The sequence below is a fragment of the Acinonyx jubatus genome, chromosome B1, assembly GCF_027475565.1.
Source record: "Acinonyx jubatus isolate Ajub_Pintada_27869175 chromosome B1, VMU_Ajub_asm_v1.0, whole genome shotgun sequence".
NCBI classification, from domain to species: Eukaryota; Metazoa; Chordata; class Mammalia; order Carnivora; family Felidae; genus Acinonyx; species Acinonyx jubatus.
Genome location: NC_069382.1, coordinates 85018786 through 85038783, shown reverse-complemented (window position 1 = coordinate 85038783; position 19998 = coordinate 85018786). Strand labels below are relative to the sequence as shown.

The 19998-nt window shown below is 43.2% G+C and overlaps 1 protein-coding gene across 2 annotated transcripts in view; it reads left to right on the top strand.

Annotated features, from left to right (window-relative positions):
• The first annotated feature begins 7314 nt into the window (after positions 1-7314).
• NOCT (nocturnin) overlaps positions 7315-19998 on the top strand; it is a 27615-nt gene continuing 14931 nt past the window's right edge. Inside the window, exon 1 of one of the 2 annotated variants that reach the window (XM_027066212.2) lies at positions 7315-7652. In XM_027066212.2, the coding sequence (XP_026922013.1) occupies positions 7463-7652 (190 nt within the window). In that variant the 5' untranslated portion in view covers positions 7315-7462. Of the gene's footprint in view, positions 7653-16504; positions 18769-19998 lie in introns of those variants that run through there. The other variant, XM_015073601.3, reaches the window with a different exon arrangement.

Below are 19998 nucleotides of genomic sequence, written 5' to 3'. Positions count from 1 at the left end.
CTGTTCCAGATGGAGAGAGAGCAACAGGTACGCACCTGCAGTTTCATTTCTATTTTATTTTTGTAAGAGCAAAGTTTTATCTTAAGTTTATTTATTTATTTTTGAGGGGGTGGGAAGGGCAGAGGGAGAAGGAGAGTGAATCCCAAGCAGGTTCCACACGGTCAGCATGGAGCCCAACGCGGGGTTCAAACCCACAAACCGTGAGATCATGACCTGAACCGAAGCAAAGAGATGGACCCTTAACCGACTGAGCCACCCAGGCGCCCTTACACCTGCAGTTTTAAAACACATTTTTCATATTACCCTGTCTGCTACACTCCTGTTTCTATGAAATACAGGAATTATAATAAAAGTTGGCGACTTTAAAAAAAAAAGTGAGAAATCTTTTGCTTTATGTACTTCTCTTTTAAAGAATAAAATATGGGCTTTTTATTCTGAGCTGATTGCCATGTTTTAATTTTAATCATGAAAAAGAACATTTGGTCCATTGACAGGAAGCGGGGAATAATAATTTCATATGGCATCATTGGACCGGACCTTCCACGAGAAAGACCATGAAATACCTTTGGATGATGTTATAAATGCAGGAATAAAGAGGAAATCTTGAGAGTTCCTCGAGCCCATGCAGAAAAGGAAATTAAAATTTAACTTCTGGTCATGGACAACTACAAGAGTTTGGAGTGTTCATTACTGCATCAAAAAAAACAAGGTTTTTGAAATTTGCTTTTAAACTTGTACCCGTGTCTGTCCTCCAAGAAGCACATGCCGAGAGGTAATTAACTGGGACACTGAAACCAGCCACTCCCACATCTGCATTAACCTGATTTACTATTCCATTGTCTTCACTTGCATAACTTTACTATTCCAGGAGACTTCTGCTCAAATAGCTTTTTAAAAAAAATTTTTTTAACGTTTATTTATTTTTGAGAGAGAAAGAGAGAGCACAAACATGGGAGGGGCAGAGAGAGAATCCAAAGCAGGCTGCAGGCTCTGAGCCATCAGCACAGAGCCCGATGCAGGACTCGAACCCACAAACCATGAGATCATGACCTGAGCCAAAGTCGGACCCTTAACTGACTGAGTCACCCAGGTGCTCCTCAGGCAAATAACTTTATTGTTCATTCCAGGAATTTGTTTGAAAGATCATCAATTCTTGGGGCACCTGCGTGGCTCAGTTGGGGTTAAGCGTCCAACTTCAGCTCAGGTCATGATCTCACCCATTCATGAGTGGGAGCCCCACGTCAGGCACATCAAGCCCCATGTCCAGCACATCAAGTCTGTGCTGACAGCTCAGAGCCTGGAGCCTGCTTCAGATTCTGTGTCTCCCTCTCTCTCTGTCCCTCCCTTGCTCGTGCTCTGTCTCTCTCAAAAATAAATAAACATTAAAAAAAAAAATCATCAACTCTTTATTAGAAGGTATCAACATTTTTCTTACCAATACTCTTGGGACTCCGAGCCTCCTAATCCTTTTCTTGCTATTTCCACCAATCCTAAATCACTATTATGTCACTCCTCATTGAAGGACCTGTCTTAAACCAAACTTCAAAATCTCAGTAAGAACAGACTCTGCCCTTCCTTCTTTGAGACACAACAAAGTTCTCTTGAGGTGGTAATTCTCCTGTGCAACAGGGAGCAATAAATTCAATTTTATCTTGTTGGTGGTGGTGATATTTGGGCACTGGCATTTAATACATGCAAAAGATAGGGCAAAGTCAGTGAAGGAAACAGAAAGGACCTGGAAGAGGTGGAGGGAGCTGTTGCCCTCAAGTTCTGAGGCAGGATACAGGGAAAGCTGGAAAGGAGGAAAGGGAGAAGGAAGGTTAGGCAGCAGTGCAGTTTTCAGAGAATTTGATAAGGCCAGTGGGGACTTACCGAGTCAAATTCAATCATTCCTCAAAGTAGTCCTACATTTTGCAGGAACCCTACTGCCTTGGTGCCCCTGGTGAGCTCAGTGCACATCAGCCGTGGCTGGATGCATTTTGTGGGAAGCAAGGCCTCAGCATCACAGTGGTGACGGGTGTCAGAGCAATCATACCTTTGCAGCCCCAGTAGGAGATGTAAAGACACATTTCTCCTAGCTCAGGATGCCTGATGAGCTAGCCTCTGAAAAGATACTTGCAAAAAGTGTTACCTTCTGAGAACAAGCATATAATGAATGAGAAAACTCCAAAGGAGACTAATGTTGATTTTTGAATGAATTTATTAACTATAAAAATCTAGTGAAAGCAATTGGGGTTTTTCTGCATTGTTTAATATGCTAAAGACAATATCAGTTATTCAGTTATGAAAAATTAGAATAATTTAGAGTGATAGAATTTGAGAGTCCTTATTACTTTTGTTTCATTTTGTTTGACTACTCACCAACTGATGTTTCCAGCTTTTGACAGTGCTATGGGCTGAATTGTGTCTCCCCAAATTCATATGTTGAAACCCTAACCCCCAAAGCGACTGTATTTGGAGATAGAACCTTTAGGAAGGCAATAAAGGTTAAATGAGGTCATAAAGGTAGCACCCTAATCCAAAAGGATTATTAGGCTTGATGAAGTTATGGGGTGATGGGGGGTTCGTGGGGTCCCAAGCCAACGGCCAAGAAAGAATTCTTGAAGACATCATTGGTGCAAAAAGGTGATTTTATTAAGACATGGGGACAGGACCTGTGGGCAGGAAGAGCTGCACTGGGGTTGGGGGGGGTGGGTACTGTTTTATGGAGTCCAGGGAGGAAAAGTCAAGAGGGAGTTTCCAAAGAGACTTTCACATGCTAAAGACTTACTGGAGGCCTAGCTATTGTCAAGCTAAGGTTGTTTTTCCCCCTAGCAAGGCATTAATATTAAGACAGTAGGGAGTTCCTGGACTTTAGGCATTTTTCTTTAGGAGATGCAATCTCTTTAGGAGATTGCATTTTTCCGGTAAACTTGTGGAGACTCTTACCAGTTTAACCATTTGGTTTTTTCTGTCCTTTCCTGTTTTGGAGTAGCTGGGAGTGTCCAAGGACTATCATGCATGTCCCACAGGGGGAGGGGATGTGTACTAACTTGTACTTCACCCTCAGCTTGCCTCACTCTCCTTCATCAGGCTTATAAGAAGAGAGAGGTGCCCAGTTGGCTCAGTCAGTAGAGCATGCAACTCTTGATCTCAGGGTCGTGACCTTGAGCCCCAACTTGGGCATAGAGATTACTTAAAAAAAAAAAAAAAAAAAAAAACGAGAGAGAGAGAGAGAGATTTCCCTTGCCCTCCAGCCTGTCTGTGTGCTATTTTTATGTAGCTTTGCCCCAGACCGCTAACGTTAATAGGGGAACTAGCAGAACTGCTGGGCAAACTGGTGCTAAGCAGGAAGTCTCAACAGTAGAAAAACTACACTTTCTCCTACGTTTATTGGGCTCCTTCTCCTCAACTTCTATTTTGAGGTTGCTCCAATCTTACAAGAAAAAGAAAGCCTCACCTGGGGCTTTATTCCATTGTTTTTCATCAGTCTCCAGCCTTCCAGTCCCAGTAATCAGTGCACTCTGGTTTCTTCCACCATCACCATGCCTACCTGCAACTATTCACAATGAGCTAAAGAGCCACCTTCTAACTCAAATTCAAAGGATCCAGTCCCCACCTTGATCTCTTGGGAGCAGTTATCACTGCTACACCCTTCTAGAAACTTACTGTCCCCCTTTTTTTTATATATATACATAATATTTTTTATTATTTTAGAGAAAGTGTGTGCACAAGCAGGCAAGAGGCAGAAGGAGAGAGGGGCAGAGGGAGAGAGAAAGCTAATCTTAAACAGACTCCACTCTCAGCCCGCCGAGGCTCAACCCCACGACCCTGGGACCGTGACCCAAGCAGAAATCAAGATTCGGACAGTCAATCCATTGGGGCACCCAGGTGCCTCATTTGTCCCCTTGCTTCTAAGACACCAATCTCTTGTTCTCCTCTGACCAGGCCTCAAGTCTCTTTCCCTTCCACCAATCCTTAAAGGTACGTGTTTCACGGGGATTTCATCCTTACTGCTTTTCTTATCTCACTCTAAAGGCTTTCTGTGGGTGATCTCACCATCTATGGCTTCAGCTCCTGGGCTCTTAAGTGTTTGGCCCTGACCCTACTATGAACTCCAGGTCCACCATTTTATTTGTCTACAAAGTGACTCCCCCTGGGGGTTCCACGGGCACATCACAATTATATGTTCTGACCTTAACTCAGTGTTTTGTGTTCCCTGAGAGCAGCATTTGCACCTGTTTTCCTTATCTGGTACTGTTATCCACCAGTCACAGGAGTCATCCCTAGACTCTGTACTCTCCTCCCTCCTTCGACCCTTAGATTTAATCTGTCACTCAACCCTATGGTTTCTGTCTCCTTCATGATTCTTTTCCACCATCACTGCCCCCACTTTATTCATTGAGAGAGGATTAGAGATGTGCATCAGAATCAAGTGTGTGTGTGTGTGTGTGTGTGTGTGTATGTGTGTGTTATGCACCTCCTCCAGAGATCTGAACCAGCATATACCCTTCCTTACCTGCATTGTTCTTACTCTTCCCTGATCTCCAGTCCATCTCCCACACGGCTGACAGAAAGACCTTTCTTTTCAAAATTTTTTTAAAAATGTTTTTGAGAGCGAGCACAAGTCGGACAGGGGCAGAGAAAAGAGGACAGAGGATCAGAAGCAGGCTCTGCGCTGACAGAAGACAACCCAATGTGGGGCTGGAACTCACAAATTTCGAGATCATGACCTGAGCCGAAGTCAGGTCAAGCGACTGAGCCACCCAGAATGATCTTTCAAAAATGCAACCTTGATTGTACTGCAAACTGTCTGCTTATTTTTTCAAAGGTTCTTCAGAACCTTCAGGTTCTTTATCCTGAAGAATAAAGTCCAAACTCCTCTGCATACACTTCATGCTTTGGTTCTTGCCAGTAGCTTCCACCTCATCTCTTGCCACTCCCTCCTGGGCACCCTGCACTCAAGCCTTATCAAAGTGTGGTACTTGCTGTTCCTGGAACATCCGTCCTTCTTTGCCTTGCTGTTCTCGGTGGATATCACCCCTCATTCCTTCCTACTTAGAAGTCACCTTGTTCCAAAAGCCTCTCCTGATTTCTCCAGGCAAATAGGAATTCTCTGTGTTTCCACGGTACCTCGTTCATATCATGATTCTATATTTATTATCGGATAATTATATTTGTGTTTATACAACGTCTCACCCACTAAACTGTGAACGGACTGTTCAGTTCATTGTTGTACGTGCCCTAACGTAGAGCCTGGCACAGAATATGTACTCAACAAAATGTTGACTGAATGAAATTTTGAAATGAGTAAGTTTTATATTTTTCTGATTTCTTAAAGTACACAGTGTTTAATATATCTTAAATAATACTACTGACCCATTCTCAGGATAGAATTGCCCTCTAAAACCCTTTTAATGATAACAGTTTATATTTAAACAGTACTTTTAACTTTTCAAAGCACCTTTCCCCCAACACTTATTACAAGTATTTCCAAACATATGGAAAAGAAAAAGAATTGTAAGTGAACACCCATACACCCATCACCTAGATTCTAATTTGATATATTTGTATATTTGCAGAATACTTTTTATGGGCTAATTTTGTTATCACCTTTTATTTCATGTAATGACTGAGGTATGATTCTATGTTTTATAGATAAGGAAACTGAGACCAAGAGGGCTTAATGACTTCCTAAGGAAATTATTTCCTGGAGTTGTGATCAACTTGTGCCAGCTGACTCATCCTTACCTTCTGGGTGTTAGATAAATAACCCTCCTCTGAAAAGTATTTTGAATATTCTTGCTAATGAAAAGCTTCCAATTCTGTAAGATAGGAGAATCAGCAAAATCATGGGAAAACCAACAAGAAAACATTTCTAGCTCTAAGTCACTCAAAGAGGAATCCAATCTTGGATATTCTTCCCCCTCAACGCGCCCCTCCCCCCCACTTCATTCCTGGTTAGTCATTTCCGGCCCAATTGGAGAAGTTTCTTCCATTCTTTTCTAGTACCAGATGCAGATCTAAATTATCTTTCATTTCAGCTAGTCAACTCTCTCCTGCCTTTTCTTTTTTAACGTTTATTTATTTATTTTTAGAGAGAAAGAGAGTGCGAGCAGGGGAAGGGCAGAGAGAGGGAGAGAGAGAGAATTCCAAGCAGGCTCACACTGTCAGCACAGGGCCCCATGAAAGGCTCCATCCCACAAACCATGAGATCATGACCTGAGCAGAAATCTAGAGTGGGATGTTCAACAGACTAAGCCATACAGGCGCCCCTCTCCTGCCTTTTCATGTGCCAAGAATACACGACCTCCAATTAAAACATGACCCTAATTCATATCTTTGCCTAGCTCACAAAACATCAGCCATTCTCATTTTCTACCAAATTAAGTCTGGTATAATCTCTGCCATCCACACTATAACCTATCTAAGCATCTGTCTTCTTACCTTAGCTTCCATCCTACATAACCAAGAAGAGTTGTTTCCGCAAATACAACCAGGGCTTTCTGCTTACTTCCTTTCTTCGTGTATAAATCACCACCGCTCCTCCTCCCAAATTCCACATGTGTTGAATTCTAGACCTCCTAGTCATGGCCCAACTCAAATGCCAATTCTAATAAACCTAGAACACCCAAGCCGGTTATAACCTCGATTGTCACGCTTGTGGATCTTGTGGCACTGATTTTAATCTACCTTGTAGAGCTTTATAGTCTGATTTCTCTTGCCATCTTCTGCCCCCTTTGCCTGAGTAGAGCACCCTTGAAGAAAGGGACATTGTCTTATCCATCATGGCCTTCGCACACAGTCGGTGCTTTACACGCTCAATTTCGTTTAACGAAACATATACTTCCGAAGGGACTGGAGGCGAACGCCCATTGCTGTATTCACACATACACTCACACGCACATACAGATGCTGTCTTCCACCTGGACACACACACGTGTCCCCAGGGCCACAGCCCTGAACTGTCTCGGGATCCTCCGCCTGTGGGCGCTTCCACCCCAGCCAGCGGAAGGGGAGGCTCATTCCTTTAAGACACTCTAACAGATACTTGTTACTTTAGATCTTCTACAGCCTCCGCCCTACGAAGAGCTTAAGATCTCTTTCCTTTCAAAATACTATTATTCCGAGTCAGGGAGCCGCAGCCTGGTCGCGCCAGGGTCCGGACCCACGGATCCCCCCTCCTGGTCCCGTTTGGTCGCGCCCGCTTTGTCAGCGCGCTGCGCTAGCCGGTTACCCTCCAGCTCTCGCCGGCCGGCGGCAGACCGAGCTGCTGCTCCCTGAGCTGCCGTAGCTCCCGCGTCTTCCTCCCGGGCTTGTCTGCTCAGCACTGCCCTCAGGCCTGGGCTGGGCGACTAGGAGCCTGGGAGCATCCGCTCAGAAGGTCCCCGAGAGTCTGCTCGTTTCGCCCGCCTCGGCCTCGGCCAGGCTCCGCTCCTCCCGCGCGCGAGGGGCCTCGGCGGTTGTGGCGGCGGCGCCCGGCATGTATCAGAGCCCGCGGCGGCTCTGCTCCGCCCTGCTGCAGAGGGACGCGTCCGGCCTGCGCCGCCTGCCCACCCCCGGGCTGCGCCGCCAGTCGCCTCCGCCGGCGGCCGCCCCCCGGCCCGCGTCCCCCCGGCTCCTGGCGGCGGCCTCAGCGGCCTCGGGCGCCGCGAGGTCGTGTTCCCGAACAGGTGAGTGCGCGGTACCGGGCGGAGAACCCCGCGGCTGCCGACCCGCGGCTGCCGACCCGCGGCTGCCTCCTGGGGACGGCGCGGAATGAATGGGAAGCTCGGGGCTGCCAGGGTGTGGGGTCTGGCCGGGAAGCCGGCCCTCCTCTCCCCGAACAGACGACTCTTACCGTTTTCCGCTTTCCCCTTGCCCTGCCTATCCTGGGGTTTGCGTCCAGTAAGAACTGGAACACCTTTCAGGGTCCCGTTTGATCCTTGGATGCGGTGCCTTTGGTATTTCTCGCTCTTAACGCTAAATCTGCCCCTTCCGAGGCCGCAAATTAACTTGTGTCTGTTTTACTTCCTATTGCGCTAATTAAGCAAATTTTGTGCAAAAAAAAAAAAAAAAGCCATCGAAAGTGGTATTTTTTGATCATGGAGCTTGCATGATTTAGATGTTATGAATTTCTTTAAAGTTATGCGGACTACATGATAACACACATTGACTGGTTTTACATTTACGTATTTGGATTTTTCCGGAGTCTTCCACTCTTACTACTTAGGTCAATCTGTGTGTACTGTATACCTGGGTTAAGATCTTGTAAAGGCGATGCCTTCGTTTGTCAAGAGCCAATGTGATACATCACATACATACCCTGGACTTTACCTTTTTTGCCACCTCCGTTTCTGCCTGAGGACACATTGCTGAGGCTAAAAATTACGTACAAAGTAATGATACTGTTTTAAATAAGAATGAAGGTTCTCTTTCAAATCTGGCAATTACTACATCACACTAAAAAGTGTATCTTGGCCATGCTCAAGTTAGGTTATTGCTGTTTAAGACCTTTGTATAGCCATCCTAGGTTATAAATACATTTTCCTCAGAAAGTTTTGGATTGATTTAAGAACTGAGCAGTAGAAAAAATATGTTTAATGGGACTTTCTTTTATTAATGAAAGTGATAATCTAAAATCTAAACGTGTTTGAAGCCAAGACTTTAAACTCTTCGGGGTTCCTGGGTGGCTCTGTAGGTTAAGCCTCTGACTTCAGTTCAGGTCATGCATGATCTGTTTCTTGAGTTCGAGCCCTGCTTGGGACTCTGCTGACAGCTAGGAGCCAGGAGCCTGCTTGGGATTCTGTCTCCCTCTCTCTGCCCATCCCCCACTTGCACTCTGTCTCTCTCAAAAAACAAATAAACATTAAAAAAAAAAAAGACTTTAAACTCTTCTCAGATTATTAGCAGATGTTTAGGCTGAGATGTACCTTTAAAATTAGGATGCTAAACTGGTTACTTTAGACTCAGCTCCATATTATTCTTTACAAAGGGTGAACTTGACAGTCCTATTCAGCTTTTTTGGTTTTTTGTTTTTTATAGTGTGATGAACATGTCGATTACATGAAATTCACAGGGTTTCTTTTTTTTTTTTTTTTTTTTTTTTTTTTGCCCCAGCTCTGTAGGAATTTGGCACATTGTGTGAAAATAGCTGTTAGGATGGGTGCCACCTAATAACTGTTAGTGTTTTTTCTTGCTGGAAATTTTCAAGAGGAATGTTGTTTGGTTTGAAGAAGAGGTAAAAGAGAAAGCCAGTTAGTGTCTTCTCCAGAACCAGCTCAGATCTCAAAGTCCCTTAGGCAGAGTTTGTCCGTAGTTACATCTTGGGAATACAGATAGCTTGTGTGATACAGATAGCTGTGGTGTTGGCTGAGGAAAAAAGGTCAGGTTAGAGTATTTGGAACATTAGGCTTTTGATACAGGTATTTAATGAACTTTTTAAAAAGTCTCTGAAACCCCCTAGTTTTACAAATAAAGAAACTGAAAGGCTTTAGGATGCTTATGATATCATAGACAGTTACTAGAAATCTAGGCAGTTTTCCTTTTGCATGCAGTTTTAGCTTCAGCTACTTGTTAGAGAAGAAATGTGAATACATTCATTTACTCAATTGCTGGATCACTCATTCATTCAGGAAGTCTTTGCAGAATGCCTTACACACACTGTAGGTGCTTTATTACAGGAAGTAAAAGAATGTGAGCCTTAGTCTGCCTTTATAGAGTTTACTGCCTAATAAGAGAGAAGAACTTACAAAAAGAAATAACTGTTGAATGAAATGAAACACCTTTTATTCTCTTACAGTTAGAGGTTTGCTCATGACACAAGGGTGCCAGAGATGGGGAGGTCCCTTTCAGCAAAGGTGATCTTTTTAGCCTTCAAGAAGTAATTGGTATTTGAGCTGGGCCTTGAAGCATGGTTAAGATTGAAGGAAATTAAATCATTTTATTTGGGAAAAGGCAGGAACAAAAAGGGAAAAGCATGAAGCATGGAAGCAGCTGGCAGGGTGAGAGAAGAAACCCCCAGTAAAATGTTTTCCAAAGAGCCCCAGAACCAGCCTTCAGTGCTTTTAAAAATGGCAGACTAATGGATCCTACTAGAGACCTATTAAAAGAATTGGTTCCACATTACTTAACAGATTCCACATTACTTAAGCTGACAATAAGAATAAACCTCCCCATTATTCTTCCATGCCCCAAAGTTTAGACATCTGGCAAGAGAAGCCCTCAGGTAGCTGAAAGCTACTCTTCCCTCCAGAGAGTCTCTTGTCGAGGCTTGGGGGTAGGTGATGAGTCCCACCCCTTGACTCCATTTGATAATCGTTTCCTTCCTTAACGTAGGTCCCTTGGCAGTCCCATCAGAGGTCACTAGAAAGACGAGTACAGTCATCACATCCTAGGTTACTAGAATTTAAAGGGGAACTTGGAAACAACTTCAGTGTTTTGCTGTCTTTTCTCACACAAGGACAGCACCCCCATAAAGAAGCAGCAATTGCCACAGTTACTGTACTGGATGAAATGCCATCGGGAGTCATCTGTGGGTTTATAAGTGCTGTCTTCCAGATCCCTCCTCCTCAGATAATTAAGAGTTTAGCTGAATGACTGTAAGCCACCCCTGGAACATGTTGCTTTTTTTCTTGGGACAATTTTAAAAGCAAATACCAGCTCATTTCAGGAGGTGGCTTTATTTAGTATGTCCCTTAACTCTGTGAGTAAGCTGTTGATGAGAGAGAAGAAATGGGAAAGCTTGTAATTATCAAGTTCCTACAGAATAAATTGCTTTCCTTGTGGGAGAACTAAGGTATCATTTTCCTGTAGCATTCAGTGCTAATAGTTTAAATAGTGAGCTATTGGGGGTGTTTGAGTTAATAACCATAGCTCCAGAATCACATTCAACACATTTACGTATGAACCTTTGCAGAGCATTTAATCTTGCTTACTGTCTCAACACTGGACTTGACCTAGAAAAAATAAAGAAGATAAATTGACATCATTCAGCCCACAAGTTTTATTGAATACAGTATACTTAAAAGGCCAAATATTGTATCACATGACTAATTGTGTCAGGAATTGAGCAGAAAGAGAAATCAGTGTGGCTGGATTTGTTGGGAAGCAAAGTGCTTTTGAATAGGTGAAAGGAGGGTACATCCCTGGAAGGGAGCACAGTGATGACAGGCAGGGCGAAAAGACCACATGAGAAGGTGGTCAGTATGGAAGCAGTGATGAATGAATACCATCAGAAAAGATGTACTTCTAGAATCTGGGACAGTTGTTAAAAGACAGATTTCTTGTCTTTCACCTATGTACTTGAATCATTTCCTCCTAGGAGAAGCCTGGTGTGTGTGTGTGTGTGTGTGTGTGTGTGTGTGTGTGTGTGTGTGTGTATTCATTTTGAGAGAGAGAATATCCCAAGCAGGCTCCACACTGTCAGCACTGAGCTCAAACACATGGGGCTCAAATCCACGAACTGCCAGATCATGACCTGACCCAAAATCAAGAGTCGGGACGCTTGGAGGCTTACCCGACTGAGCCACCCAAGCACCCCAAGTTGTATATTTAACAAGTGCCCCAGGTGATTCTTTCTGGAAAACTTGGCAAGTATTTTATAAGCTCCACTCCTCCTTTCAAAAGTACTTATTTCTGGAAAATTTGAGAAACCTGGGAGAGGATTCTGGAGGAGTGTTAGGATCTTTGAACTTGGGCTCCAAGGCAATGTAGGAGGCCTCTGAGTAAGAACATTTACCTGAACAAAAAGCAGGCTTTAAGAAAGGGAAGGAGGGGGCGCCTGGGTGGCTCAGTCAGTTAAGTGTCTGACTTTGGCTCAGGTCATGATCTCACAGTTCATGAGTTTGGGCTTGCGTTGGGCTCTGTGCTGACAGCTCAGAGTCTGGGGCCTGCTTCGGATTCTGTGTCTCCCTCTCTCTCTGCACCTCCACCCCCATTCACGCTCTGGCTCTCTCTCTCAAAAAATAAACATTAAAAAATTTTTAAAAAAAGGAAAGAATTGGTGTATTTAAGAAAATTCAGTGAGGAAAAATTTGAGACTGACATTGTAATGGAAGTGTAGCAGTGTGGATAAATGTAGTATCATGTAGATTTCAATGATGTTTACTAATGAATAAATGAGGCGATTTCCAAATTTTTTTGGAAGGAGGAGGAAGAAAAGAGGAAGTGTCTATATTTTCTTAAATTCTTTTTTTTTTTAAGGTTTACTTATTTTTGAGGGGGGGGGGGAGGGGGAGGGGCAGAGAGAAAGAGACACAGAATCTAAAGCTCCAGGCTCTGAACTATGCTCGACACAGGCTCGAACTCATGAATGTAAGATCGTGACCTGAGCCAAAGTCGGCCGCTTAACCAATTGAGCCACCTGGGCACCCCTATATTTGCTTAAATTATTTTTTTTTAACGTTTATTTATATTTGGGAGACAGAGAGCAGGGGAGGAACAGAGAGAGGGGGAGACACAGAATCCGAAACAGGCTCCAGGCTCTGAGCTGTCAGCACAGAGCCTGACACGGGACTCGAACCCACGAACCGTGAGATCATGACCTGAGCTGAAGTTAGTCGCTCAACCGACTGAGCCACCCAGGCGCCCCATTTGCTTAAATTCTAATCAGGATTTATATACTTGAAAATGGTTATCATACTTGAATAAATACTGAGAAATTCAAGGATAATGTGCATGGGTGTTTGGCTCTGTACTAAACTCAATTGGGGGTGCCTGGGTGGCTCAGTCGGTTAAGCGTCCGACTTCAACTCAGGGCACAATCTTGCGGTCCGTGAGTTCAAGCCCCGCATCGGGCTCTGTGCTGATGGCTCGAAGCCTGGAGCCTGCTTCAGATTCTGTGTCTTCCTCTTTCTCTGCCCCTCCCCCGTTCATGCTCTCTCTCTGTCTCAAAAATAAATAAACGTTAAAAAAAAATTAAAAAAAAAATAAACTCAATTGTACTTTCATGAAAAGCAGCCAAAATATTTTGAATTTATTGTTATTCTTAGAATAGGTGAAAAACAGCCTTCCCACAGGAAGGAGTAATACCTCAAGTGGATGATTTTAGCTGGTGTCAAAGCAACGCTTAACATACCGATTACCAAGAATTCAGTATCTGTTGTGGGCAGGAGTGCTCAGGGGAAAGAGGGATAAAGAAAATTACTACTTTGAATGTCTCCCCAGAAATACTTTTTTCTCCTTTCAGTATCAAAAAATGCCTGGGGGAGGGGTGGGGCACCTGGGTGGCTCAGTCAGTTAAGCTTCTGACTTCCCTCCAGGTCATGATTTCAAGGTTCATGGGATGGAGCCCTGCGTTTGGCTCCATGCTAACAGTGTGGAGCCTGCTTGGGACTCTCTCTGCCCTTCCCCCACTTGTGCTTTCTCTCAAATAAATTGATTTTTAAAAATACCTGGGCCCACTCAGATCTTCTGAATTTTAACTCATGGGGCCTGAGCATCCGATGATTCTGATGCATAGCCCAGGCGGAGAGCCTCTTACCACACAGATTTGTTTTACTGCCAGTGAGGAGATTTGTTTTACTAAATGCATAGCAGCCTGCTAGAAGTTTCTTACCAGTGCATTGATTCTCATGCCTCCAAAAGTTAGATTCTGCTGTTAGATGATGAGGGACTGTGCAGAGAAGAAAAGTTTAAAACCTTTTTTGTTCCATCTTCAGAATCAGAGTAGTGTGGGAAGTCCAGGAAAGTGAAAGTTACAGTGCAGACAGAAGGACAGTAAAGAATTGTTTCCACAGGATGTCCAGAGAGTTCCTCACACTTGCCCTGCCTGTTCCCACTATCTTCCTGCTCCCAGCTCTTTGCGCTTCCGGTCCTTGGGCAGGTCGTTGCTAGTCTGCAGGCACACTTGTGACTCTGAGTGTCTCGTGCAGTACAGGGTACACAGTAAAGTACTTTGCAGATTCTAAAGATACCTGGAATATAACAGTTTTGTATTTCCTTTTTATGTTTTGCTGTCATGAATGTTAGCCATCATCCAGGGACTACTGAAAGAAGTTTATCTTTCAAGTCTTTATAGGTCAGATAGGTGTCCTGAGACGTATTCTGGAATTGGTTTCTCCTTCAGGTACTTTGTTCTGAATTTTATTTAGAAAAAAGTCATGATGAATTTTTAAATTAAGTCTTTAGAAAATTACTGGAATAACACATGCCCGTTAATAAAAATCTTCTGTCCTCAAAACTTTAAATGTCTTTATGAGTATTATTTCCAGAAACTTACAGGATTTTTCTTACGCTTTGTGTTCCAAAATTCCATCAGGAAAAATGTCCCAGCATTGGGCAAGCCCATTTAATCTAAAGCCATACCTTTCTTTAGTACAGGAAAACTTTGTTATTTTTTGGATTATTTTATCAACTCTGTCATCTATTCTCATGTTCTTAAACTCCCATTAGACAGATTGTAGACCATGTGGATCTATCCTGTGTCTCTTCTGTCATTTTTTAATGTCTTTATCTCATCCATTTTGTCAGTTTTTCTGACTATTTCTGTTTTGCAGTCATTTAAAATTTCTAGGGGAACGTGGGTGGCTCAGTCAGTTAAGCATCGCTCTTGATATTGGCTCAGGTTGTGATCTCACGCTTTGAGATCAAGCCCCACATTGGGCTCTGGGCTTGGAATTCTCTCTCTCGCTCTCGCTCTCGCTCTCAAATAAACTTGAAAAAAAAATTTCTAGACATTTTCTAGTTCTCTGTGGCTTTTTTTCATAGAAGCTTGTTTTGTGTCCATAATACTCTCCTGTAGCTTTAAATATATGTAGATATGTAAGCCCGGTTCTCCCACAGGCCTCCCCTAAGGGGGAGAACAGTTTACACGGTTCTGTAAGTAGAAGGTTATGTGGTGGTTGGACAGGCAGGTTTCCCAAGAGCAGGTTGGAGACCTCTACCTTTGCCAAAGCTAGGAAGGCTTCTTTCTGTGTTCACTAATCTGTTTAACTCCTCACCCTACTTTTAAAAGTATTCTTTTTTTTTTAATTTTATTTTTAATTTTTAAAAATTTACATCCAAATTAGCATATAGTGCAACAGTGATTTCAGGAGTAGATTCCTTAGTGCCCCTTACCCATTTAGCCCATCCCCCCTCCACAACCCCTCCAGTAACCTTCAGTTTGTTCTCCATATTTATGAGTCTCTTCTGTTTTGTCCCCCTCCCTGTTTTTATATTATTTTATATTATTTCCCTTCCCTTATGTTCATCTGTTTTGTCTCTTAAAGTCCTCATATGAGTGAAGTCATATGGTTTTTGTCTTTTCTCTGACTAATTTCACTAAACATAATACCCTACAGTTCCATCCACGTAGTTGCAGATGGCAAGATTTCATTCTTTTTGATTGCCGAGAAATAGGCCATTGTATATATGTATATATACCACATTTTCTGTATCCATTCATCCATCGATGGACCTTTGGGCTCTTTCCATACTTTGGCTATTGTTGATAGTGCTGCTGTAAACATGGGGGTGCATGTGTCCCTTCGAAACAGCACACCTGTATCCCATGGATAAATGCCTAGTAGTGCAATTGCTGGGTCGTAGGGTAGTTCTATTTTTAGTTTTTTTGAGGAATCTCCATACTGTTTTCCATAGTGGCTGCACCAGCTTGCATTCCCATAAAAATATTCTTGAGGTCAGAGTTAGACCTTGATCTGGTCTGCTTTTCTTTTTTTTTTTTCTTTTTTTCAAGTTTTTATTTTTAGTAATCTATAAACCCAGCATAGGGCTCAAACTCATGACCCTGAGATCAAGAGTCTCATGCTCTTCTGACTGAGCCAGCCAGGGGCTCCTGGTCTACTTTCCTTTTAGATCTGTCATCCTTGGGAGCCCTTCCAAGGCACATCTCCCCCTTTTCTTTGAAGCTGTTCTCTGGTTCTGTCTCACAGGCAGAAGCCACCCTTGCTTCTGGGGAAGACAGGGGACTTGGGGGAATTAGCACAGCTGTTTCAAAAGCCATTCTTGAATGAATTACCCTAACAGTTGCCCCTCAGCTTCTCCTGCCCTTTATCTTTGTTGACTCCACTTGGAGTTTCTTCAAAGCTCCCTTGGCAAGAACCATATTTAATGCACCTTTGGTAACTTGTACTACATTTTCCTCCCCTCTGGTTTCTCTGTTAATGCAAATCTGTTTCTGTCTTCCTGGAATTCCTCCAAATTCTTGGTCCACTGATGGCATCCTTTCTTGTCTTCCCATATTATTGTTTCATTCTTTTTAAAAATTTGAATACACTTAGTTTATTCCTGAAAGCTCTTAATGAAGGAGAGGGTAAGTGTATGTTGTACTTCATGCCCAGTGACCTATTGAGTGTATTAACATATCAATTCCTATTATATATATTTTTAATTATTTGTTTCAATTCCCACTTGAAAATTGAGTGGTATGAATAGAGATTTTAAAGCCACTTACAGTTCAGTTCAAATGGTGAAAGATAATTCTTTTCCTACATGTAACTTTAACTATTCAAGCAAGGCCATGGAAATTTATATGTGCAAATTGTTTTCCCCTATTTGAAGCGACTGAAAATCGTTCATTGGTTTTGTGAAATGTATACAAACTAGCTATGCAATTGCATTTCAATAGAATCTAGAACAGGGGTCTGCAAACCTTTTCTGTAAAGAGCCAGGTAGGAAATACCTTAGGCCTTGTGGGCCATATGTCAGTGTCACAACTATTCCACTCTACCGTCGTGGTGTGGAAGCAGCCATAGACAGGACATGAACTTTACTAATTGGACACCGAAATTTGAATTCATACGGTCTTCCCATGTCATGAACTATTATTATTTTTTTTCAAACATTAAAAAAATGAAAGACCACAGGCAGCACAAAACCAGGGTGCCAGCTAGATTTGGCTCATGGACTGTAGTTTGTGGACTCCTGGTCACAAGGGAAAATGTCTGTACTGTCAGCAGATTTTTCCTTTTAGCTTTCACGTTTCCATTCATAACTGTAAAAATGCACTCTTTGGGGGGCAACATGTAGTAACACAGACTTCATGTCTTAGTGGGGAGCAGTTCCACCACATTCTGTTAGTTTTTCTACCTTTTCACGTTTCACTTTGAGCTAGAAAAAGCCCAGTTTGTGGAAATGGTTGGTCAGCCAGCTTCACAGTTGAGCACCAATTAAAATGGTCAACCTAAGCTCTTACTGTGGAGAGATTTCTTCTTCCGTGATGAGGTTTTCTAGATGAATCTGGCATGGCTGAAGGTGTGGCGGAGCCCGGAAAACGTTTTGGCGTTCTTGTATAGCCTGCTGCCTCGAGAGGAAAGGTCGTTCGGATTGTCCCACTGTGTCTAGGTGCTGGTATTTTTAGACGCGTTCGGTTGAGAGTCCCGACCTTCACTTGTGTCTCTAGCACTGCCGTGCAGGCTGTTACACTGCTTTGTACACCGTGTGCCATGCCAGCACGTGTGCCGTGGTGGCAGTGACGTTGGCAGATGGAGCAGGTGGAATTCGACCTCTATTTATTCCCGTGTGTGCCCTGGCAGAGGCACCGTTGCAGTTGTCCTGGCTGTCCGTGCTGTCGGAGATGCTGATGAGCAAGAGTCCAAGGTGCGAGGAACTTTCTCCGGGGCCAGACCTCTCAGTAATTGTGCAATCTTAAAAAAACTGTGTCCTCATGTCATAACCTCAGTATCTGTTTTTGTGAAATGGTGAATACAGTACCTCCTTTGCCAGATTGTTGGAAAGAGTAATGAAAACACACGGAAGCAGTATGGCGTATGCCAGGCTTTCAAAAGTGAACAGCCTTCCCTTTAAACCCGGAAAGTGAGCTTCACTACGTAGAATAGCTAACCTTTAACTGACCAGTTAGGATGTATATCTGGTTTAACTCACTCCTCATAGTAACACAGTGAAGTACATTAGAGTGATGCCCAGATGAAGAAACTGAGGCGCAAAATGGTGGCTAACTTGGTCAGGGTCCTATTAGTAAAAGGAGAAACTGGGATTTGAAGCGAGGCCGCCTAACTTGAGTCCCCGCGTTCACGACTGTTTTTGCCTCTGCTAAACGATAGCCTGGCCTTACTGAGAAAAGTTGAAGCTTTGGCCACAGGGGTTTCACGTGAGAACATACCTGATTGCCGAGTGCTCCAGGCATGCCTGTCACATTCAGTCAGGAGTGCTCAACAACAGAAATTTGAAGACTGGACGTTGGCTAAAATACTTAACCCTCACCGGAAAGTCATCTCTTCCTAAATTGGCACTTAGAATCCAGCCCCTAGGATCCAGGATTTAATGTACTACACGTCCACACTCCTACACAAAACTTGAAGGCGGTTATGTGTGTTTACCAGGTCAACCTGCCCATCACCACAGAGAGAGGGTCCCAACTACAGTCTCACAAAACTCTAGAAAGATAGTTACATTTCATAGTGACTCAGGACAAGTCACTTAAGCTTATGAACTTTAGTGTCCTCATCTATGAAAGAGCCAAGGAATTTTTGAGAGGGTAACGGATCACAAGTAAAAGTGCTCAGTATACCATAAAACGCCCTACCAGTGTAAGGCAGTTCTTCGTCAGTGTTTGACAGAATTCCTTGGGGCTTTGCTGTCTCTTGGCATCTTTTCTATTGTATGTATGTATGTATGTATGTATGTATGTGTTTATTTGGTTAGTTACCCCAAGAAGTCTAATGAAAATTAGCTACTGAACAAGGGAAGTAAATTTTCTGAGGTTTCAACACATGGCCAGCAGATGGCAGCATAGGATTGCTGTTTCCATGATGGCTTCCTGTGACGTTGGTCGTTTACAGTTTGTGTATGCTCTGCTCTTTGAGGTTTCCTTGGGCCCAGGGTTGGTGAGCTCCAGCAGCTTCCCAGGTGTGTATGCAGATTATCCTGGTTTTTGTTTAGTTTTTGGCGTTTAATCAGCATTTTTTGGCCAAGCCACAGTTTCAGGAGACTAAACTTGTGAGAGAAATTATTCACAAACTGATTTGGGCAAGCTCCAGAGTATGCAACTGCTGGGTAACTAGAGAAACATTATGTGGAGAGATGTCTTTCTGTTGTGATTTCTAAGTGCTGTTAGGACTGCCTGGAATGTTAGGCCCAGTCAGTTTGGGTCTAACTGTTAGGATTCTCATCCAGCATTCTGATTATGGTGTGAAGGTGTTTCATTAAGTCTTGATCACTTCCCTCTGATGGTTGGCACTCAGGAACTTATACTGTAGTCTGCCTGTTGCTTTAGAAGTATCTATAATTGGTGATATGAAGAGTAAACTTGCATTCTGTATTTTAGTGATTAGCTCACTTTTGCCTTGTTTTCTAGGAAAGGGATGACTAAATGGGTATTTCAGAAACCTAAATCTGAATTCTTTGGCAACTCTTTAAAGGCTGTTATGAGGGAGGGAAGAATTATTTGTTCCCATTAAGTAAAATAGCAGTGAGGTATTTATGCAAGGAGTGAAGATACCCAGTTCCAAATGCATATGGAAATACGCTTTTAGAAAAAGAAAAAGGCAGGAATGGTATTGCTAAATCATAACTAGTCATAAGAAATCTGTTTTGATCTGCCTATTGCCTGTATAAATTATATAATGTGTATCACACTGAGGATGATGGCTGATACTTTTTCTAGTAAAATGCCTGGCGGGGGTGGGGAAGGGGGAACAAATACAATATGGGGTCAAATCAAAAATACCAATCTCCAGGGGCGCTTGGGTGGCTCAGTCAGTCAAGCATCTGACTCTTGAGTTCAGCTCAGGTCGTGATCTCACACATGCTTCGTGAGTTCTAGCCCTTCATGGGGCTCTGCACTGGCAGCACAGAGCCTGCTTGAAATTCATTCTCTCTCTCTCTCTCTCTCTCTCTCTCTCTCTCTGCCCCTTCCCTGCTCATGCTCACTCTCTCTCAAAATAAAAAAACATTCAAAAAAAAAAAAGGTGACTTCCTTGTACTGAGAAGAACTTAAAAGAAAAAACTCACCTACAAGCCAGTATGAGTGCCAAATAAAGCTTAGCGCAGAAGTTTTTGTCAATATTTCATACATTTCAGTATCTTCGGGGACGAATTATTTATACTGTCTCACCTGAGGAAATTGGCTTTGGATGT